This window comes from Sodiomyces alkalinus (assembly GCF_003711515.1).
Source record: "Sodiomyces alkalinus F11 unplaced genomic scaffold SODALscaffold_9, whole genome shotgun sequence".
Classification (NCBI taxonomy): Eukaryota; Fungi; Ascomycota; class Sordariomycetes; order Glomerellales; family Plectosphaerellaceae; genus Sodiomyces; species Sodiomyces alkalinus.
The window spans coordinates 1,524,209-1,541,161 of record NW_021167087.1 but is presented as its reverse complement, the minus strand read 5'-3'; the positions used below and the strand labels follow the sequence as shown (position 1 = coordinate 1,541,161).

Here is a 16,953-nt window from a genome sequence, read left to right as displayed (position 1 = left end):
CCTTCGTTTCATCGTTGCAAAGCGGCAACTCCCAGCTCTCACCTTTCTCTGCTTGCACAGCTCACATCTTGGGGTGGTGTTGTTAGCTTCGCGGGTGTTCTCTAAAGGCCCGTTTTCAGGAGAGGATGCCATGGGAAGATGCTGAATGATGGGGAGGCTTTCAGAGAGGGATGGGATGGCCAAGGAGAGCGACAGGGGTGGGGGCCCAAACTGGGACAGAATGAATGGATGACATACGAGACGGAGATTGGTCTCTTGCGTTTCCCAAGGCGAGGGGCATCTAGATCGTCCTGGTCATGGTCGTGTTCATCGCGGCCATCGCGTTCATCCCCACTATGCGATGGATGGTCCCCGTCGTCCGATTCGTGCTGGTCGGCTATGCCTGTGCCTGTGCCGTTTTGGCCGTTCTGCATCTCGGTAGGAGAAGAACCCGGCGCGGAGTTGAGAGAGCTCGGGGATCTGGGATCTGGGATCTCGGGTCAATGTTGGACGAGCGAGAGAAAGCTTAACAGTGGCGTACAAGGGAATCTCGGGTCATCTATTCGTAGCTCGGACGCACTACGCGCGTGGGGCCGGGTGTCGATTTGAAGGCTAGGAAACGAGGTACGTGTACGGTTCGTTTCTGTCTTTGCGACCTCGGACTAAGATGCTGCGCATCAGGGTCTCGGAAGTGAGAGAGGGCCGCCGAGATCCTCAGCCTATTCGTAGTCGTTCTGTGCTGTGGTGGAGACTTTACTGTCGGGGGTTAGAACTTAGTCCAGGTTGCCAGTTGGCCCACCGACTCTCACCGTCCGGGTTAAAGACGAAGAAACACTAAACCAATCAGGCCGGTCAATGTCGCGTCTACCAAGCGTGTGTAGCTGTGGACGGAGAAGCAGTGAGAGGCAGTGATAAAAGGCAAGAACAAAGGACGGATCACAGGTCCAAGTTGGTCGGTGTTCTTCGATACGAGGGTTGTGCGGGGATGCGGAGAAGCTGGAGGGAGGGTAAACTGCGCACAGGCCACTTCGGAATAATTAAGTAAGGTACGGTGGCACGACAAAAGGACCGAAGCTCTTTACATAATCGCACTGTGCACAACGCGTCGGTACTTTTGGGCACCTAGGTAGGTACTCACTGTGCGACGTAACTAAGGTACCTAAAACCGAAGACCGAGGATATCAAATTACCGTAATCACACTCCCTCCGTAGAGGCTTCCAACGTGCATAAAGCGACGCTTATATGCTGAGTTCAACTATGCAAGATCACGTCTTAGCATTTGGGTTTGGAAATCAGTCTGTTCATACAGCTTTAACAACCGAGTCGGTAAAGTGCTTCGGTCCTTTAAGCCACTGTCCTAACCTAGGTACGAGGTACGATCCGTCCGTACACTTATTATAACGACCGTGCTTCTCAGGGTCGCGCTTTTTACCCCCTGTATCGGACGGATTTACCCGTACTTCGTAGCAACCCTGTGAAGTAAGGTACCATAGGTAAGGTAGGATGACTGTATGATCACCTCGATTTCATCCCGTACTTGGTCCAATTTTCCAATTTTCTCCTTGTCGGTCATATCCTTCCTTTAGAAAGCTCACATGCACTCCGTCGGAAACATCGTACGCCATCGCGGGTGACATTCTCCCAGCGAAAGAGACATTGAAACATGGATGATACAATGATACATAGGTACACTACACACAATGCCCCAATAGGCAGGCGGGGTAGGGGATGCCCGTTCTCCTTGTCGGTACATCTACTCCCGACGTCCACGAAGCCACCATCAACATCCCGTCAGCCGTTACGCACAAAAGGACATGCGATTGGAAGGAACTCTAGACCCCGCCCTTCTGGGCGGTAGTAGAGCTTGAGAAGATTAATCACTTGCTTCTCATACATACCTTTTCTTCGACTCTCCTCCTGAACTGACAGATCATGGCGTCGGCAAGGTCGTTTCCCACCATCAAGGCGGTCCGTTCGTTTGTTATTGGTGGCGTGGGCTCTGGGGGTGACTATCACAATGTCAAGGGCGGCCATTGGTGAGTGTTGCCACGGTTGCTCCCCTTTTCTGGCCGGTTCTGACGTGACGAGCCCAGGCTCATCGATTCGCCCATATCGACGCCGTCGTCTCGATGGGAGAAGTACCGACATTCTCGGACGAGCTGGGGCATCAACGTCTTGGGCTCTTTCCTCGTCGAGATTGAGGCCTCGGATGGCACCGTCGGTTTCGCTACGGGGTTCGGAGGCCCGCCCGCTTGCTGGCTCGTCCACCAGCACTTTGAGCGTTTCCTCATCGGCGCCGACCCTCGGGATACCAACCTCCTCTTCGAACAAATGTACCGCTCCTCCATGTTCTACGGCCGCAAGGGTCTACCCATCGCCATCATCTCCGTCATCGATCTCGCTCTGTGGGACCTCCTGGGCAAGCTGCGAAACGAGCCTGTCTACAAGCTGATCGGGGGCGCCACCAAGCAGCGTCTCGATTTCTACTGCACCGGCCCCGACCCCCCCGCGGCCAAGGCGATGGGTTTCTGGGGCGCCAAGGTGCCCCTCCCGTACTGCCCCGAGGAAGGCCACGCCGGCCTCCGGAAGAACGTCGCGTTCCTCCGTAAGCACCGCGAGAGCGTCGGACCCGACTTCCCCATCATGGTGGATTGCTACATGAGTCTCAACGTGTCGTACGTCATCGAGCTGGCCAAGGCGTGTGAGGACCTCAACATCAACTGGTGGGAGGAATGCCTGTCTCCCGACGACACGGACGGCTTCGAGCAGATCAAGAGGGCGCACCCGACCATAAAGTTCACGACCGGAGAGCACGAGTACTCTCGCTACGGATTCCGCAAGCTGGTCGAGGGTCGCAACTTGGACATCATACAGCCGGACGTCATGTGGCTGGGCGGCCTGACGGAGCTGCTCAAGGTGTCGGCCCTGGCGGCGGCGTACGACATCCCCGTCGTTCCTCACGCCAGTGGCCCCTACAGCTACCACTTTGTCATCTCGCAGCCCAACACGCCGTTCCAGGAGTACTTGGCCAACTCGCCCGATGGCAAGAGCGTCTTGCCCGTATTCGGCGACCTGTTCCTGGACGAGCCCATCCCCACCAGGGGCTTCTTGACGGCCGCGGACTTGGACAAGCCCGGGTTCGGCTTGACCATCAACCCTGCTGCCCGGGCAAAGTTGATCCCTGGTGAAAAGCTCCTGCACCCGAGTCCGGTACAAACCTCACGCCCTTACTTTTTGTCTGTTTTAATGTTTAGTAGTTGACGTGCTGACTAGTTACAGGAGGTTCCCCTCAAGATTGGAGAGCCAAAGGTCGAGGAGCCCAAGACATAAAATATACCAAGACAGAGGGTCCTCCGGCGAATAAAACCAATACGATGATTAGAAGATAGGGCGAAACCAAAGTGGAAAGAAATGCTCACGTATGCGGCCGCTCCAACCTGCGGGGGGCGGAGCCAGGAATTCTGGAAAGCTGCCAAAGTCCCAGCGTGGTCAGAGTCCTGTTAAGGAGGAACGGGTCATCCCATTTCATGGCACATGTAGACAACTACCGCACATCATTGGAATATTTTCAGGGCCAGAAGTAATAGAACCTCATAGTCAATCTTTTTGAGACGACAAAACTCTTACACTTCTCGTCCAAAGACCGATCAAGAATGATACCATCTACCAAATCTCACCAGGCAACGGCAACTGTCCTGCTGGTGGATGTTCTCTGTTCTCTGTATGCCTTTCTCCTCACGAGTCCCGATATCGGTCTCGGTACAATATACCCCGAAACGCGGGGTCGGACGCGGGGTACGGCATGGGATGGGGATTCCCCTTTCAAGGATGGGGAAGAGAGACGGAAAGCTCAGAAAATGATGGCAATGGCAATGTCGTGATTTGGACATTGAAGAGCCAAAGCCCACACTGGGCTTCCTCACGGTCAGTATCCGAAGCAGAGTCATCTGAGGCTCGTTTCGCCCCCCTCCCCACCCGCGAAATGGCGCCTCCCTCAGGCCTACTGGCCGGCAAGACGGCCATCATTACCGGAGGAAGCACCGGGATTGGCCGCGCCATCGCCCTCGAATATCTCCGCCAGGGCGCCAACGTTGTCATCAACCACCTCGGCCTAGAGAAGGACCAGCCGCATCTCGACTCCCTCCTTGCCGAAGCCGAGTCAGCCCCGGGCCGCCTCGCTCACCAGGTCGGCGACATCCGAGACCCCGCCACGTCCACCCTCCTAGTCGAGCAGGCCGTCCGCCATTCCGACCGGGGACGCCTCGACATCTGCGTCTCCAACGCCGGCATCTGCACCTTCGCCGACTTCCTCGACCTGAGCCCCGACCTCTTCGCCAACACGGTCCGCACCAACCTCGACGGCGCCTTCTACGTCGTCCAGGCCGCGGCCCGCCAGATGGCCGCCCAGACCCCCGCCGGCGGCAGCATCATCGGCGTCAGCTCCATTTCCGCCCTCGTCGGCGGCGGCCAGCAGACGCACTACACCCCGACCAAGGCCGGCGTGCTGTCGCTGATGCAGAGCACCGCCGTCGCCCTCGGGAAGCACAACATCCGCTGCAACGCCTTGCTGCCCGGGACCATCGAGACCCAGCTCAACGAGGAGGACCTCGCCGACGAGGCCAAGCGCGCGTACATGGAGAAGCGCATCCCTCTCGGCCGTACTGGCGTGCCTCGTGACCTTGCTGGCCCGGCCGTCTTCTTGGCCTGCGATGAGCTTAGCGGTTACGTGACGGGGGCGCAACTATTAGTTGATGGCGGTCTCTTCGTCAACTTGCAGTAGCCCCGCTCTGGACCTCTGGTTGGCAAGCAAAGATCGTACGTTGTACGTGTCGTGTACGCTTCGACCCCCCTTTTCTTGTTGGGTTCATCCCGGAGCATAACGTGTCGTCCTACGGGATACCCGAATAGTCGTCGATGACGTTGGCACTGGGCCGGGTCCCCGACAGCATCCTAGGTGCCTCTTTCCTCTCTTGCGGAGTATTGAGGCCCCATCCCCCCTTTCAGTTCACCGGTCATTGACTGGCGGAGCCCGCTTGGATGAGGGAACAGAGGGAACAGAGGGAACAGGCTCCATAAGCTAGGTGCTCCGTACATAAACTCGGGACAAGGGAGACGAGAGAATGAGGGGTGGAGGTTGAGCAGAATCGGTGACGTGACGTTGAATGAAAGGGCCCACATTAATGAAAACTGGAGCAGACAAGACTGACACTGGCGTCTGGTCTGCGCAGTGTGAGACTCACGATCGTGTATTGGCACATGGGGTAAGCAGCACGATGGCGTGCATATGGAGTAGGTGTAGTGGAGCGTTGTGAGTTGTGGGTTCGCGGGGAACGTCCATGTCCCTGAAGGTGTCCGGACTCCGGACTTGTTCGTCTCGTAGTTAATGGTGATGGTAATTTGGCCAGCGGGTAGGCGGATCCTGAGCCCTGAATCCTGAGTCGTGAATCCCTGGACCTCCCATACTCCCGCGATGCGTCCACCACCTGAAGATGCCGAACTCCACATCATCAAGTCGTCTCTTTTCTCTTCAAGCAGAGGATCCTGACTGAAGATGCTAGCAATCTGCACTTCCATGGGCACAAACATGAGCCGCCGTCTTTAACCAGGCACCGCCGGTTTGTAACGGCTCTCATGAGCCATTTGGCATGGTCGCAGGATGTTCTCCTTCCAGCTCGGACACATTTATCTCCCAGGGCTCCGCAGATTGAGGCACAATGGGGAAGGGGGGGCTGGTACACGTACTGGAGTCTGATAGCAGCGCGATTTTTCTCCTGATACGTTACAGTTTTGAATGTACAACGGCCATCGGCGGGGCGGCCCCATGTCTTGGAGTGGAAATCTGAACTTGTATGGTACGAAGCAATTACTTGGTAATTACACCCTATCAGCGAGATGTGAGGTAACTGGGTGTGGGTGAGATATGCGCGCTTCATCGGGGCGGTCTGCTGTTGTTTGTTGATCCCCTGGAGGGCAGTGGCCTATCGCGACCGCTGTGCAGTAATTGGTTCCATCTCGTTTCGCCGTCCTAAATATATGAAGTACTATTATTGCCATTCTTAAGATGTTGCCTGCTCTGTCAGGCAATGTTTGAGTGTCACAATATGCCTATACCCTGGAGGATTGGGAAGCCTGCAGCTGGTGGCTTGGCGAGAATGCCCGAATGGTGTGATAGATGAGAGATGAGGAGAATAAAAGAGCACGGATATTGTTGGACAAATCCCCTGGATGTCCTGGATATCCCGGTCGGTGAGAGGCCGTCCACCGCATGTGGGTGAATTATCGAACGGGCGCACTTCCAAGGTACGAAATGTCGTCGTTGCGCTCTCTCTTACGCAGGGTGTGCTGTGTGCATGCAAAGAGACAGCGAGATGATACCCTCCCAAAGTCAGGGCTCTCAGGCTCAGGTTGACGTCAAACCCCAATCACCACGACAGGAACAGCTTTTCGGCCTCGCTGAGTTATCTGTAGTGTATTGTACTCCGTAATAAAGACCGCATTCCCGGCTAGAGATGGGTAGTCGAGTGGCAATCTGTCGATCAGTTAATAAATCAGCCAAGGTCGCACCACACCGTTTACGTATCAACTGGCACGGCTTTGCTTTTTCCTCGTTTGATAAGATAGCATACCCTTGGCCCTGTGGCCCCGTGGTATTACGTTGTACACGTATTACCTCGCATCCCTACAGAAGTACTTTGGTTGTCTCAAATGAGGGATCCCTGCATGTTAGCACTCTGTAAGTGAGAGGTTTAGCAAGATGTACGTTGTACAGTGTATACGAAGAACAAGCCAAGGCACGTAAAAATTATCATTATACGGGAAATAAGCCTGAACGTACGTACAGTGAGTGAGCAAAAGTTTCGAGATAACCCAAAGTAGAATGCTTCGGGAGCTTTTGGGGAACACTTTTCTATTAGTGGCAAAACCATATCATATTACAAAAGTAACGAATCACTGGATCTTTAAAATATACCGAAATTATCGCTCACCCTCTATACACTTACTTGGAGTGATTATCTAGGTTTGTACCTGACGGTGGGTTTAATTTGAGGTAGGCATTGTTCTCTCATTCAAAGTCAGAGCCCGAGTTGAGCATTCCATCCAACGCTCTGCCGGTCCCCTACATCCATCTCAGATCGGAACTATTCTAGTGAATATCCCCATGTCAGGTCCCTTGCTGCAGCGGTGAGACGATAGTGCCTAATTGCCACCCGAGGTCTTCCGGACCCGGCAACCGGCTCCGGGCGTAGGGCGAATCAAAGGCAGTTTTGGACACACCGGGTCCCGTCTTTTCTCGTGACTAAACCAACGGTTGTGCCGACTAGGAGTGGGATCGGACAAAAGCGGCAACGGGAAACGACCACGAAAATGGGAAGTACCAACTACCTCCTCCAGCTTACTTGAGTGAGCCCTGGCCCTCAACAGACGCTGCTATAGTGAGAAGAAGAAAAAAAGATTCAGCGTATCAGCTACTTTGCCGAGGATATTGGCTTTGGGTGGTATCGGCTTTGTATGAGACACTTTCGGTCCGGCTAGCGGAGCTCTTGAAGCCTTGGCAGCGGGCCGGCGGGGCATAGGTGCTCCGCAACGAACAGGGCTTGGCACTTCTAGCGTTGTATTCTGCGGTTCCAGGGGTGAAACATTGACGTCATTGGAGATGGGAGACAAAAATTCTTATATACGAAGTACAACGTACCTTATATAATGGTGGGACATAACGACCCCTCAGGTTCGACGCGCCAGGTGAAATACACGTACCTAAGGTACCTAGCTATTTGAGTAAGATATCTGTGGACCCTGTGGGGACGTGCTGCATGCGGCGGTCGAAGGGACCCGGGTGCGGTATAATAACGGCCAACCACGCTCGACCAACAGGCGGTGGTCACTGGTACCCCGCCCGCTCGTTCAAACGAATTCTTCGTACGAAGTACATTATTCGGCGTAGTTCCTCCTTTTTGTTGTCCCTGTTTGGTGTATGTCCAGGTTGCGAGGTGGTAGGTACCGACGCCAACCACATCGTAGCCGCATGGGTGCGGTCCCTGGAATCGGCAGGCAAAGGCAATTAATTACTGGACACCTACGGCTCGCTGCTACCCATATAGGGGGCTGTTTCATTAATTCCCCGAGCAAGTGATATGGGTAAATCGGGCGTCGCTTCCGAGGTGCCTACGGATAGTATTTGGGCGATGGCCTGCCTTTCATGCCAAACCGGGCCATTCATGCCAATCCGGGTATCCCCGTTTAGAGTATCTTCAACTCAACCTTGGCTGAACACATCGCACATGTGAAAGGGACCTTGGAAGCACATGGAACCACATTGGACCAGGCGTTCAACGGCTCTCCGGCAGCAAGCATCAAGGCTTGGAATCACATCTGTCAGACGATAGGAAGTTCTCACAAGTCTCAAACAACCTACAGTACCATCATCCGAGAAAGGTGCAGATCCACACGTTAATAGCCCGTAAAAGTCTACCAGTAACTACACGTACCACACCTCTGTGGCGGCTTGAGGCAACCGCACAGCACAGACAGGGCGTTAGGGTTCTTCGTTACCTAAGGTGGGTACGTGATTGGGGGGAAGGCTAAGGTACCTAAGGTACCTACCTAGGGTAAGGTACAGAGTAAGGTAAGCTGCGTGCGAGGCGAAGTAGCCTGTAAGCACCGACCTCTACAGGGGACAGACAGCAGGGCAACCGCAGCACATTGGGCCATTGGCCTGCACGACGTAACGTAATCATTGTGTGCCATATCTTAGGACCATCCACTCTGTTGACGTGACTCGCATATTATTTCTGGAGACCTAGGTGGCTCTGGTGGAGTCGAGAAGCCCTGGCGGATGATTTTTATGGGGTCGCCTTGGCCCTGCCGCCCCTAGGGTCCCTAGGGCCCCTACGCCTTGCCATCATCCTTGCAGCTGGTTGGCCGGCGTCACGGTACCAAGAGTTCACTCCCTCGTTGCCATTTGCAAAGATGGGAATCGATGGAGGGATGTCTGTAACCTTTTCGAGTGAACAATCCTATCTTATCCTTGGGGTTTGAGCGTGTTATGCCGGCCAGAAATAAGTGCGGTCGGGAAGATGAGCGTATCGTTCAGGGAAATGTGTAAATACCTAACGGGGAGGGGGGGGGGTTATAGGTTAGAGCTCGAACTGAGAATCTTAGGCTGGCCAGAGGCTGGACAGAGATATCTCTGTCAACATGAAGTTCTAAGACTGTCGACAGACTGTCCAGTTATTAGGCTCTGACCTATACCCCCCCTGGCCCCCGTAGGTACTTTGCAGGGTCTCTTAGACAACAACAGTATGACAGAGTTGATGAGTAAGAAAGAGAGGCTGGGATGTTTTTGCTGGGGTCGCGGAGAGAGACGACCGTGGCAAATTTATCATGTCCCTTTCGGCCTTCAGTACGTGGGTAGGTACTTTCTGCATCGTAGGATTTATGTACCGAAAACCAGGAGAGAAGGGCGTGGGATTAAGGGGTGTACGTTGTATTGTGTGCGCCCCACTGTACCTGTTTATTCTCCACCCCTTGGAGTGGTTCCTTAGTGTTGTACTGTGCCATATCTCTTGGCAAACCAACTCGCTGACGACAGAGGTATCTCCACTCCTTCAGTTCACCACAACATGGAATACAGGTACATACCTGTCCCATACTCCCCCAGACCCAGGAGGCGAAAGAACGTCAAAAAAGAAGGGAAAACACCGCGCTTACCTGGTTATTATGGAGATATTCAGGGTAGACGTCCCGGGTACTGGAACGGCTAACGGCCCTTGGCGGTAGCGTTGTAAAGCAGGCCGATGATATAAGGCCTCTCTCCCTTTCCTCCTCCCCGCTTCCTGGCAGGAAATTCGTCTTCATATTATTTCTGCACTTTGCTTGGACTGAATTGAATAATTCGTCTATTTCACACTGCCTCACCAAAGTGCAACATACCTTCCTCAGTTACTCTCGACCTACTCTCGACCTACGCCAATATGAGTCTCCAAAGCCCTCCCGAGAAGCCTTATCGGGGCTCCCATAGAGCTTCCTCCACCGGTAGCTTTATGGAAGAGATCACGGTTGCCCGTAAGGAGCTCGATGCCTTGGCCATTGACTCAACACCAGACTCGTCTTCGCCACCTTCCCTGACCGGTAGCCCTGTTGCTGGCATGTCTCCTGCGACCCCGGCCCTAGACACGCTAGTAGCAGATGGGTTTGCCTTTGCCTTCGACATTGACGGCGTCCTGGTGCGAGGCGGGCGTGCCATTCCAGAGGCAGTCGAGGCCATGCGGTACCTTAACGGAGAGAACGAATATGGGCTCCGAATGTAAGCATTGGACTTTCCCATACCCTCCACGGACCACCGCCCCCCCTCTCTACCACGAGTGATTTGTTAACATTTCCTAGTCCTTACATCTTCCTCACCAATGGAGGCGGAAAGACAGAAGAGGAACGCTGTGCGGATCTGTCGGGCCAGATGCAGATCGACATTTCCCCTGCCCAGTTCATTTGCGGTCACACTCCCATGAGGGAGATGGCCGAGCGCTTCCGTACCGTCTTGGTCGTCGGCGGCGAAGGCGAGAAATGCCGCCAGGTAGCTGAGGGTTACGGCTTCCGCGACGTCATCACGCCAGGCGACATCATCAAACACAACAGTGCCACCACTCCGTTCCGGAAGCTAACAGACACCGAGTTCTTCAACTCGCGCGAGCGTGACTTCGGTAACGTCACCATCGAGGCCATCTTCGTCTTCGCCGACTCGCGGGACTGGGCCGGCGACATCCAGATCATGTTGGACATCGCCATGTCCAAGGGCGGCCGCCTGGGCACTCTGTCGGAGACGCTGGACGAGGGCCCGCCCATTTACTTCTCGCACAACGACGTCGTCTGGTCCGCTGCCCACGACAACGTCCGCCTCGGCATGGGTGCCCTGCGCCGCATGCTGGAGGTGATCTTCAAGGACGTCACCAAGAAGAAGGGCGTCCTGCACACGCACGCCTTTGGCAAGCCACAAGTGAGCACCTTCGAGTTCGCGACACGTCTCCTCCAGCGATGGCGCCGCCAGCAGCACGGCTTCAACGCCCCGCCCGAGACGGTCTACTTCGTTGGAGACACCCCCGAGAGTGACATCCGCGGTACCAATGCCTACAACGAACAATCCGAGAACGACTGGTACAGCATACTAGTCAAGACGGGCGTGTATCAGGAAGGCACGGAGCCTGCGTACAAACCAAGGGTCACTGTCAACAACGTGCTCGACGCCGTCAGGTACGGCCTTCAGCGAGAGATGCGCAAGCGGGTTGTCCATTCTTTCCGCAAGGACGTGCTAGGAGAAGAGGCCTGCCTCGAAGCTCTCAACGGAAAGGACAGCGCGGTTCTGACCCCTCTAGAAGAGCGCGCTTCTCCCATCTTGGGTTGAGCGCCTTTCAGGGGTACGGGGCGTTCCGCATAAGCCGCGTGCTTTGATTCTTACCTTTTCCTATCTCTGCAGCATTTTGGAAATTGGCTCTGGTTGAACGCATTACGAAAAGCGATTCGATGGTTTCGTGTTCCTACATTTCTTTTTTTTCTTCTTCTTTTTTCTTCTTCTTTTTTTCTTCTTCTTTTTTTCTTCTTCTTTTTTTCTTCTTTTCCACCCAACACTTGGTTGGATCCTCTCGTTTGTATCGGTACAGGTAACATGGGGATACTGGGATTGGGATACCAAGGCGCCATCAGATTGATGAAGCTATGAATGAGCATTGGGATTAAAGGTCAATTTTCGGCATGTCAAATTCGGGTAATGGCTCTGAAGCCTTCCTGATATCGTCCTTCGCAAAGAAGGAAAGATTCGAGAGACAAGACGATAGACGTTGTGGGGGCGTAAGGCGCCAGCAGTCAGCTTAAGATTGTGGTTAATATAGATATTGAACATTGCTGTTAATACCTATAGCTTCTTCTATTTGCGAGTATTTCTTCCCGTGCGGAAGAATAGTCGCACGAGATCAGATCGTTAAGCCCCATTGTTGTCGAAACAAATACGCCATGCACAGTCGATTGAATCTGGATAGGCGCTTTATTTAATGGCTACTTGGCCCGGATGTTTACTTGGGCTGTCGCATATCCAGCCAGTTGTGCCAATAATTACCTCGCAAAGCCATCAGCTCGCCGACAGAGGGATATATATATATATATATATACGCAACGGGGAAGAACCGGGGCCATGTCGGCCCCGCAGCGGCACCTCTCCACCCAAGGAAGTGTATAGAGGTTTTCCCCGGGTTTTACCCGGGTTTTCCCCTCTATAGCCACCCGAGAAGGACCGCGTAGCCTAGGAAGGCTCCTGTAGATTAGTCAGGATAGCGGAGTAAGATTAATAATAATAATAATATATATATATATATATGACTTGAGGTAACCGGGGCTGCAGCACTGGTGTAGTCATATCACGGCATGGCGTATACCCTGACATAGGCAGGAACTCGTGCCGGAATATCATTGTCTACGCTCTTCCTCGGGCCTGAAAGTGAAGCCACCCCACTGACAGGAGGCAGCCCAACCAGCCGAGTCGACAGCTACCTGCCTTCTTTCTCGGTCGGCGAGGGCCTCACGAGCGCTCGCAGCAGGATGGAAGCGCTCAACATCCTCTCTGTCGACTCTCAGCCACCCCTTCCAGCTGGCAGTGACATGGGCAGTGCTGCCTCGTGTTGACGTCATGGCTGGTCCCGATGCAGTAGCGGAAGCAGATGGAGAAGCCGACAGGGAACCGATGACGATGGTCCCCCACCACTCGCGTCCGCGGCTCTCGTGTCGGCTGTACAGCATCTGGGCCTCGACACTCGCGACAAGCGCCTGGAGGTGGTCCGATCCGCAGCGAGGCGTGCGGTAGACGTGGACGTGGTGGAGGTCGTCGAGACGCGAGGAATATTGGGCTGTCAAGCATGTCGGGTCAAAGCGATTCTCCGTGTCAATGATGACGATGGCTTTGTTGCGCGGTGCGGCGATTAGCTTCGACACGAGGTTGTAGACGAGAGGCAGGTACCGGCCGGTCAGTTGTAGGGTAGCAGACTGTGTTGCGCGTAGATTCCGATCGAGCAAAGCATCGAGATCGGGATCCCCGTGCGACTTGAACCTCTGTGGACTCTCTTTGGTGGATGGCGCAGGGAAGGCGGACAGAACGCTCAAGTTTGTTCGTAGGGATGTGAGGACCTAGAGAAATAATTAATCAAAAGTTGCAACCTCCATCATTTGTCCTATGGCTACATCTCGGGGGTGTGGGTGAGTCGTTTTCGCCGTGATCCCGGTTAGAGGGGAGTGGGCGGTGGGGGAAGGCCGAGGGAGGCGGCAAAAAAGAAAAAAAGAAGAAAAAAGGTAATTAGATAACGACGTTCAGAAACACGACTGACCTCATCGAGACTACCCTCTTCCACCTCATTCAGCATCCGAGCACCCGTAACAATCGCCGTCGGCACAGCCATCATCAACCCATTGAACAACCGGATTTCTATGGCGAGGCAGTAAAAAACACCACAAGAAAAGTAGTGAAGAAAGTAGTGAGCCTGAGACCCGGAGGACCGAAGACTTATGTCTCCACCGTGCCTTGCTTTCCCGGTCTCGGAGCTCCCGCTTCACGTCCAGGCAGATGTCAAGGGCAGGAAACGCAAGCTTGAAGGTGGCGGGAACGTGGACCTGACTCGGTGCGAGCTGAAGGAGTTGACACAATACCGTTGTTTCGTCGATGACCCGGCACTACCCGGAAGCCCTGTGCGATGCTGGGCTGTCAATCGCTTCTTCCGCCAGTGCGTCGCAACCCCGTCTCTCCCACACCTGTCACACGTACCGTGTAGTTTATCCTGCTAACAGGGGATCACGGATCGCCCCATGTGTAGGTGCAGGGACAAAAAGGGCGTTTTTATGGTCGAGACGTCGGCGTGGGAAGGCTTGAAGGATAGATCGCAAGTGGACACGTGATGGCAGAAGGGGGATTGGAAGCATGCCATTTCATCAGTTGAGGCGCATTCCAACTCTCCAGGCGACAAACTATTAGCTCACGATGTTGTATATTCTGTCATACTGTCGTCTGCAGCTCTCTAATTTGAGCCAGCGCAAGCAGACTCACTTAAAGCTGAAAGCCATGGGTAACCAGGTCATGGCTACGGCATAATACCGACCAACTACTCCCTGGTCCCCAATGGCGCATCTTCAACGTGATGTGTAACAACTTCTCCATTGAGGAAGGTCGCACAAGAGGACGAAAATGAGCGCTTCGTTAATTCTCAACTATATCCCAGGTTTCTCCCATCACTTCCCTGGGCCAAGTCACATCGGACAAAAGAGACGGAAGCAGCAGAAGTCCTGGACCCATATTGCACACAGTTTTGGTACAAACCGGCTGCCAGTTGGACCAGCGCAGTTCACGCTTTCAATTCTTCGTCTAAGTGTTCGGAATCCTCCCACCGCAGTCCCGTCCAAACATCTACCCAACCAACCCTTCGATAATTGTTCTCCCCTTCGCCAGTTCAGTCCCCGAAATCAAAGTAGGCGCCTCTCTTACGCCTGGACGGCACGCTGCTCTGCCTTCTCCTGCTCTAGCTTGGCGTAGTAGTTGTCTCGAGCGTTTGTGCGGCGCATGTGGAAGCCGTACCTACGGTGCATTCGTGAATTAGCATGACGTATTTCAACTCTCGGTACGCTGCGTTGGCTGATGCAAAACGCGGCCCAGCCGCTCCGCCATTCTTCTCTTCGCAATAATTATCGGCGCAGGATGGTGTCGTACCAGAACGCATTAGCCATGCCGAAGCCAACACCTAGTGTGATATCTCACGTTAGTCACCGGTTCCGAATATATGAAGAGTAGGGAATTGGAGACAGATGGAACAAAGCAAAGCAGCAAATTGACTGGAGTTCGCTATAAACATACCTAGACCAATTCCGAGGTCCAGAATGAGGTTTCGCCGGAGCATCTGCCGAGGATATGAGTGACCATCCGCGACGGATGCAAAGCACCCAATTGGGTGCCCGACTGGGACTGAGGGAGAGTTGTACGTACACCCGTGATGGGCTTGATAGAGGACGCGCTGGCCATTGTGATCGGGATGTCGTTGCGAGTTGCGCGGGAGGTTGAGAGGTGGATTGTTGGACGGGGTTTGAACTTGGTGGTGGTGGTCGGATTGGTTCGGCAAGAAAGCGAGAGAATTGATGGGACCCAGCTCTCTGTCGATGGGAATGGAATGGCCTGACGATTGTTCCGTGAAAACAGTCACGTGATATATCGTAAGCGTCCGGTAAAACTTCGGCTGGCAGTCTCTCAGGGATTAACCAACCAAAGTCGGTCGCTCCTTCTACCTTATCCTATGTATCCGTACGAATGAGTTCTACACGTTCTTAATTTTCTCACGGAAAGCTTCATGAAGTTGCTGTGCCAGGTGTTGGGCGACCACTTGTCACGATGAGCGCCCACATACCGTCTAGGAGAATAGCGTTAGTCGGTAAGTGGTCTTCGATCACGTCTGCCGTGACTTCTACACCACGGCCGATTCTAGGTTCAATGCCCACATTAACAACAACGACTTTTCTCAGCTCCGTCGGCTCTGTACACTCTCGCGTCCTCAAACTCGTTGGCTACCTCGGTTCCGCTCGTCCAGAGTCAGCGTCGCACGAAATGGTCCATCTCTAACTGGTTCAACCGCGGCTCGAATACTCGCCAGCCAGAATCCAGCGGTCAAGACCTCGACGACCCCAAAGTCCGCGCCCGTGTCATCGCCCAGCAACAGCAGAGCAAAGCACCCTCTCTTTCCGACTCGATTTTCGAAGACGAAGTGAAAGCGGCCACGGGCGGACGCGATGCAAAAGGCGCCGCACAAGCACGCCAACCGAAGGTCGCGCCCCCCGAGGCCGCTGCCTGGCGTATCGATCCGGACCCGCGCGCCCGGACCCGGTGGGAGAGGAAGAAAGTCATCCAGATGGTTCGCCAACGCACGGCCGCCGAAGAACCTTCTGCGTATGCGAGGCGGATGGAGCGCATTGCGGCCACCGAAAAAGAGCTGCTGCACAGGAGCGCGTTCCTGGAGACCAGCGTGAAGAAGCTGGTGATGCTCGCAAGGCAGATCCAAGGCAAGACACTGGAAGAGGCCCTTGTGCAAATGCGGTTCTCGAAGAAGAAGATGGCGGCCGAGGTCAAGTTCCACCTCGAGGAGGCCCGCGATCTAGCTGTCGTGAGCCGTGGCATGGGCCTGGGTAAGGTCAACAAGGACGCGACCCCCACGCCCGTCAAGATTCAAACCAAGGACGGGGAGACGATCAAGGTGGACGACCCATCGGGGCTCTATGTTGCACAGGCTTGGGTGAACAAGGGGCCTATTCGCTTCCGGCGTATCGAGTACAAAGCCCGCGCCAGGACGGGACTCATTCTCAGACCATCGACGGGTGCGTATAAGCTTGTCCTGATATCATGACATTGTCAAACGATCCAAGCTGACCATCAAAACCAGGCATTTCCGTCGTCCTCAAGGAGGAACGAACACGGATACGGGAGCACAATGAGCAGGTAGCCAAGGAGGCTAAGCGGAAGCCATGGGTCCATTTGCCGAATCGGCCGGTTACTGCACAGAGACCGTACTATTCGTGGTAGGAGTGCAAGACGGTCATTCCCACTTCCATTGCTAAGGAACCTTACCTTACAAACACCATGTACACGACATTGTAGACTACCGTACCTTACCTAGTAGGTAAGGTACCTTAACTTGCCTTACCTTAACCTCACATGTACACTATCGTGGCCGTCCTCAGAACGGGTAGAAGAATAGGCTGCCACGCATTGACTTTATCGACCTCTATGTTTTGTTTCCAGTTGCTTCATTTGCCAGTGTGCTCTGGACCATCTACCTGTTCTCCGTATCTCCGTATTAGGGACCTCAGTCTTCCTAAAAGGCGAATCTAGACGTCGAGTGAGATAATATTACTAGTACAGCAGCCAAAAATAGGTAGCCTATTTCCTATACTTCTACTATAAGTATATC

The 16,953-nt window shown here is 54.1% G+C and overlaps 9 protein-coding genes across 9 annotated transcripts in view; 5 read left to right on the top strand and 4 right to left on the bottom strand.

Moving 5' to 3' along the window:
* SODALDRAFT_335625 (fungal-specific transcription factor domain-containing protein) overlaps positions 1-870 on the bottom strand; it is a 3,525-nt gene extending 2,655 nt beyond the window's left edge. Inside the window, exons 1-4 of the mRNA XM_028612508.1 lie at positions 789-870; positions 521-735; positions 238-466; positions 43-67 (exon numbers count right to left, since the gene is read on the bottom strand). Of these exons, the coding sequence (XP_028464332.1) occupies positions 43-67; positions 238-413 (201 nt within the window). The 5' untranslated portion in view covers positions 414-466; positions 521-735; positions 789-870. The remainder of the gene's footprint in view (positions 1-42; positions 68-237; positions 467-520; positions 736-788) is intronic.
* Positions 871-1,780: 910 nt separating this feature from the next.
* SODALDRAFT_315459 (mandelate racemase muconate lactonizing enzyme family protein) lies at positions 1,781-3,596 on the top strand. The gene is made up of 3 exons (XM_028609293.1): positions 1,781-2,016; positions 2,074-3,190; positions 3,260-3,596. The coding sequence occupies exons 1-3, from the start codon at positions 1,913-1,915 to the stop codon at positions 3,308-3,310; spliced, it is 1,272 nt and encodes a 423-aa protein (XP_028464331.1). The 5' UTR covers positions 1,781-1,912; the 3' UTR covers positions 3,311-3,596.
* A 366-nt stretch (positions 3,597-3,962) lies between these two features.
* Positions 3,963-4,760, top strand: SODALDRAFT_341372 (3-oxoacyl-reductase; the record flags this gene model as incomplete). Its single annotated transcript, XM_028613032.1, has 1 exon — positions 3,963-4,760. The coding sequence occupies one exon, from the start codon at positions 3,963-3,965 to the stop codon at positions 4,758-4,760; it is 798 nt and encodes a 265-aa protein (XP_028464330.1).
* A 109-nt stretch (positions 4,761-4,869) lies between these two features.
* Positions 4,870-7,552, bottom strand: SODALDRAFT_362333 (hypothetical protein; the record flags this gene model as incomplete). The annotated part of the gene is made up of 10 exons (XM_028614450.1): positions 4,870-4,906; positions 4,990-5,012; positions 5,073-5,167; positions 5,221-5,547; positions 5,661-5,958; positions 6,092-6,210; positions 6,274-6,322; positions 7,084-7,119; positions 7,256-7,408; positions 7,499-7,552. The coding sequence occupies 10 exons, from the start codon at positions 7,550-7,552 to the stop codon at positions 4,870-4,872; spliced, it is 1,191 nt and encodes a 396-aa protein (XP_028464329.1).
* A 2,302-nt stretch (positions 7,553-9,854) lies between these two features.
* Positions 9,855-11,400, top strand: SODALDRAFT_221172 (HAD-superfamily subfamily IIA hydrolase). Its single transcript, XM_028607340.1, has 2 exons — positions 9,855-10,283; positions 10,364-11,400. Exons 1-2 carry the CDS (start codon positions 9,952-9,954, stop codon positions 11,373-11,375), a joined length of 1,344 nt encoding a protein of 447 aa, XP_028464328.1. The 5' UTR covers positions 9,855-9,951; the 3' UTR covers positions 11,376-11,400.
* An 899-nt stretch (positions 11,401-12,299) lies between these two features.
* On the bottom strand, positions 12,300-13,720 carry SODALDRAFT_335619 (hypothetical protein). The gene is made up of 2 exons (XM_028612507.1): positions 13,342-13,720; positions 12,300-13,144 (listed from the first exon to the last, which is right to left on the bottom strand). The coding sequence occupies exons 1-2, from the start codon at positions 13,411-13,413 to the stop codon at positions 12,431-12,433; spliced, it is 786 nt and encodes a 261-aa protein (XP_028464327.1). The 5' UTR covers positions 13,414-13,720; the 3' UTR covers positions 12,300-12,430.
* SODALDRAFT_362330 (hypothetical protein) lies at positions 13,520-14,434 on the top strand (the record flags this gene model as incomplete). The annotated part of the gene is made up of 4 exons (XM_028614449.1): positions 13,520-13,734; positions 13,831-13,894; positions 14,022-14,081; positions 14,174-14,434. 4 exons carry the CDS (start codon positions 13,520-13,522, stop codon positions 14,432-14,434), a joined length of 600 nt encoding a protein of 199 aa, XP_028464326.1.
* Positions 14,435-14,485: 51 nt separating this feature from the next.
* SODALDRAFT_380828 (hypothetical protein) lies at positions 14,486-15,015 on the bottom strand (the record flags this gene model as incomplete). The annotated part of the gene is made up of 4 exons (XM_028615134.1): positions 14,985-15,015; positions 14,856-14,898; positions 14,712-14,742; positions 14,486-14,579 (listed from the first exon to the last, which is right to left on the bottom strand). Exons 2-4 carry the CDS (start codon positions 14,896-14,898, stop codon positions 14,486-14,488), a joined length of 168 nt encoding a protein of 55 aa, XP_028464325.1. The 5' UTR covers positions 14,985-15,015.
* A 289-nt stretch (positions 15,016-15,304) lies between these two features.
* On the top strand, positions 15,305-16,909 carry SODALDRAFT_335615 (ribosomal protein L22). Its single transcript, XM_028612506.1, has 3 exons — positions 15,305-15,423; positions 15,515-16,360; positions 16,426-16,909. The coding sequence occupies exons 1-3, from the start codon at positions 15,384-15,386 to the stop codon at positions 16,563-16,565; spliced, it is 1,026 nt and encodes a 341-aa protein (XP_028464324.1). The 5' UTR covers positions 15,305-15,383; the 3' UTR covers positions 16,566-16,909.
* Positions 16,910-16,953: the final 44 nt, after the last annotated feature.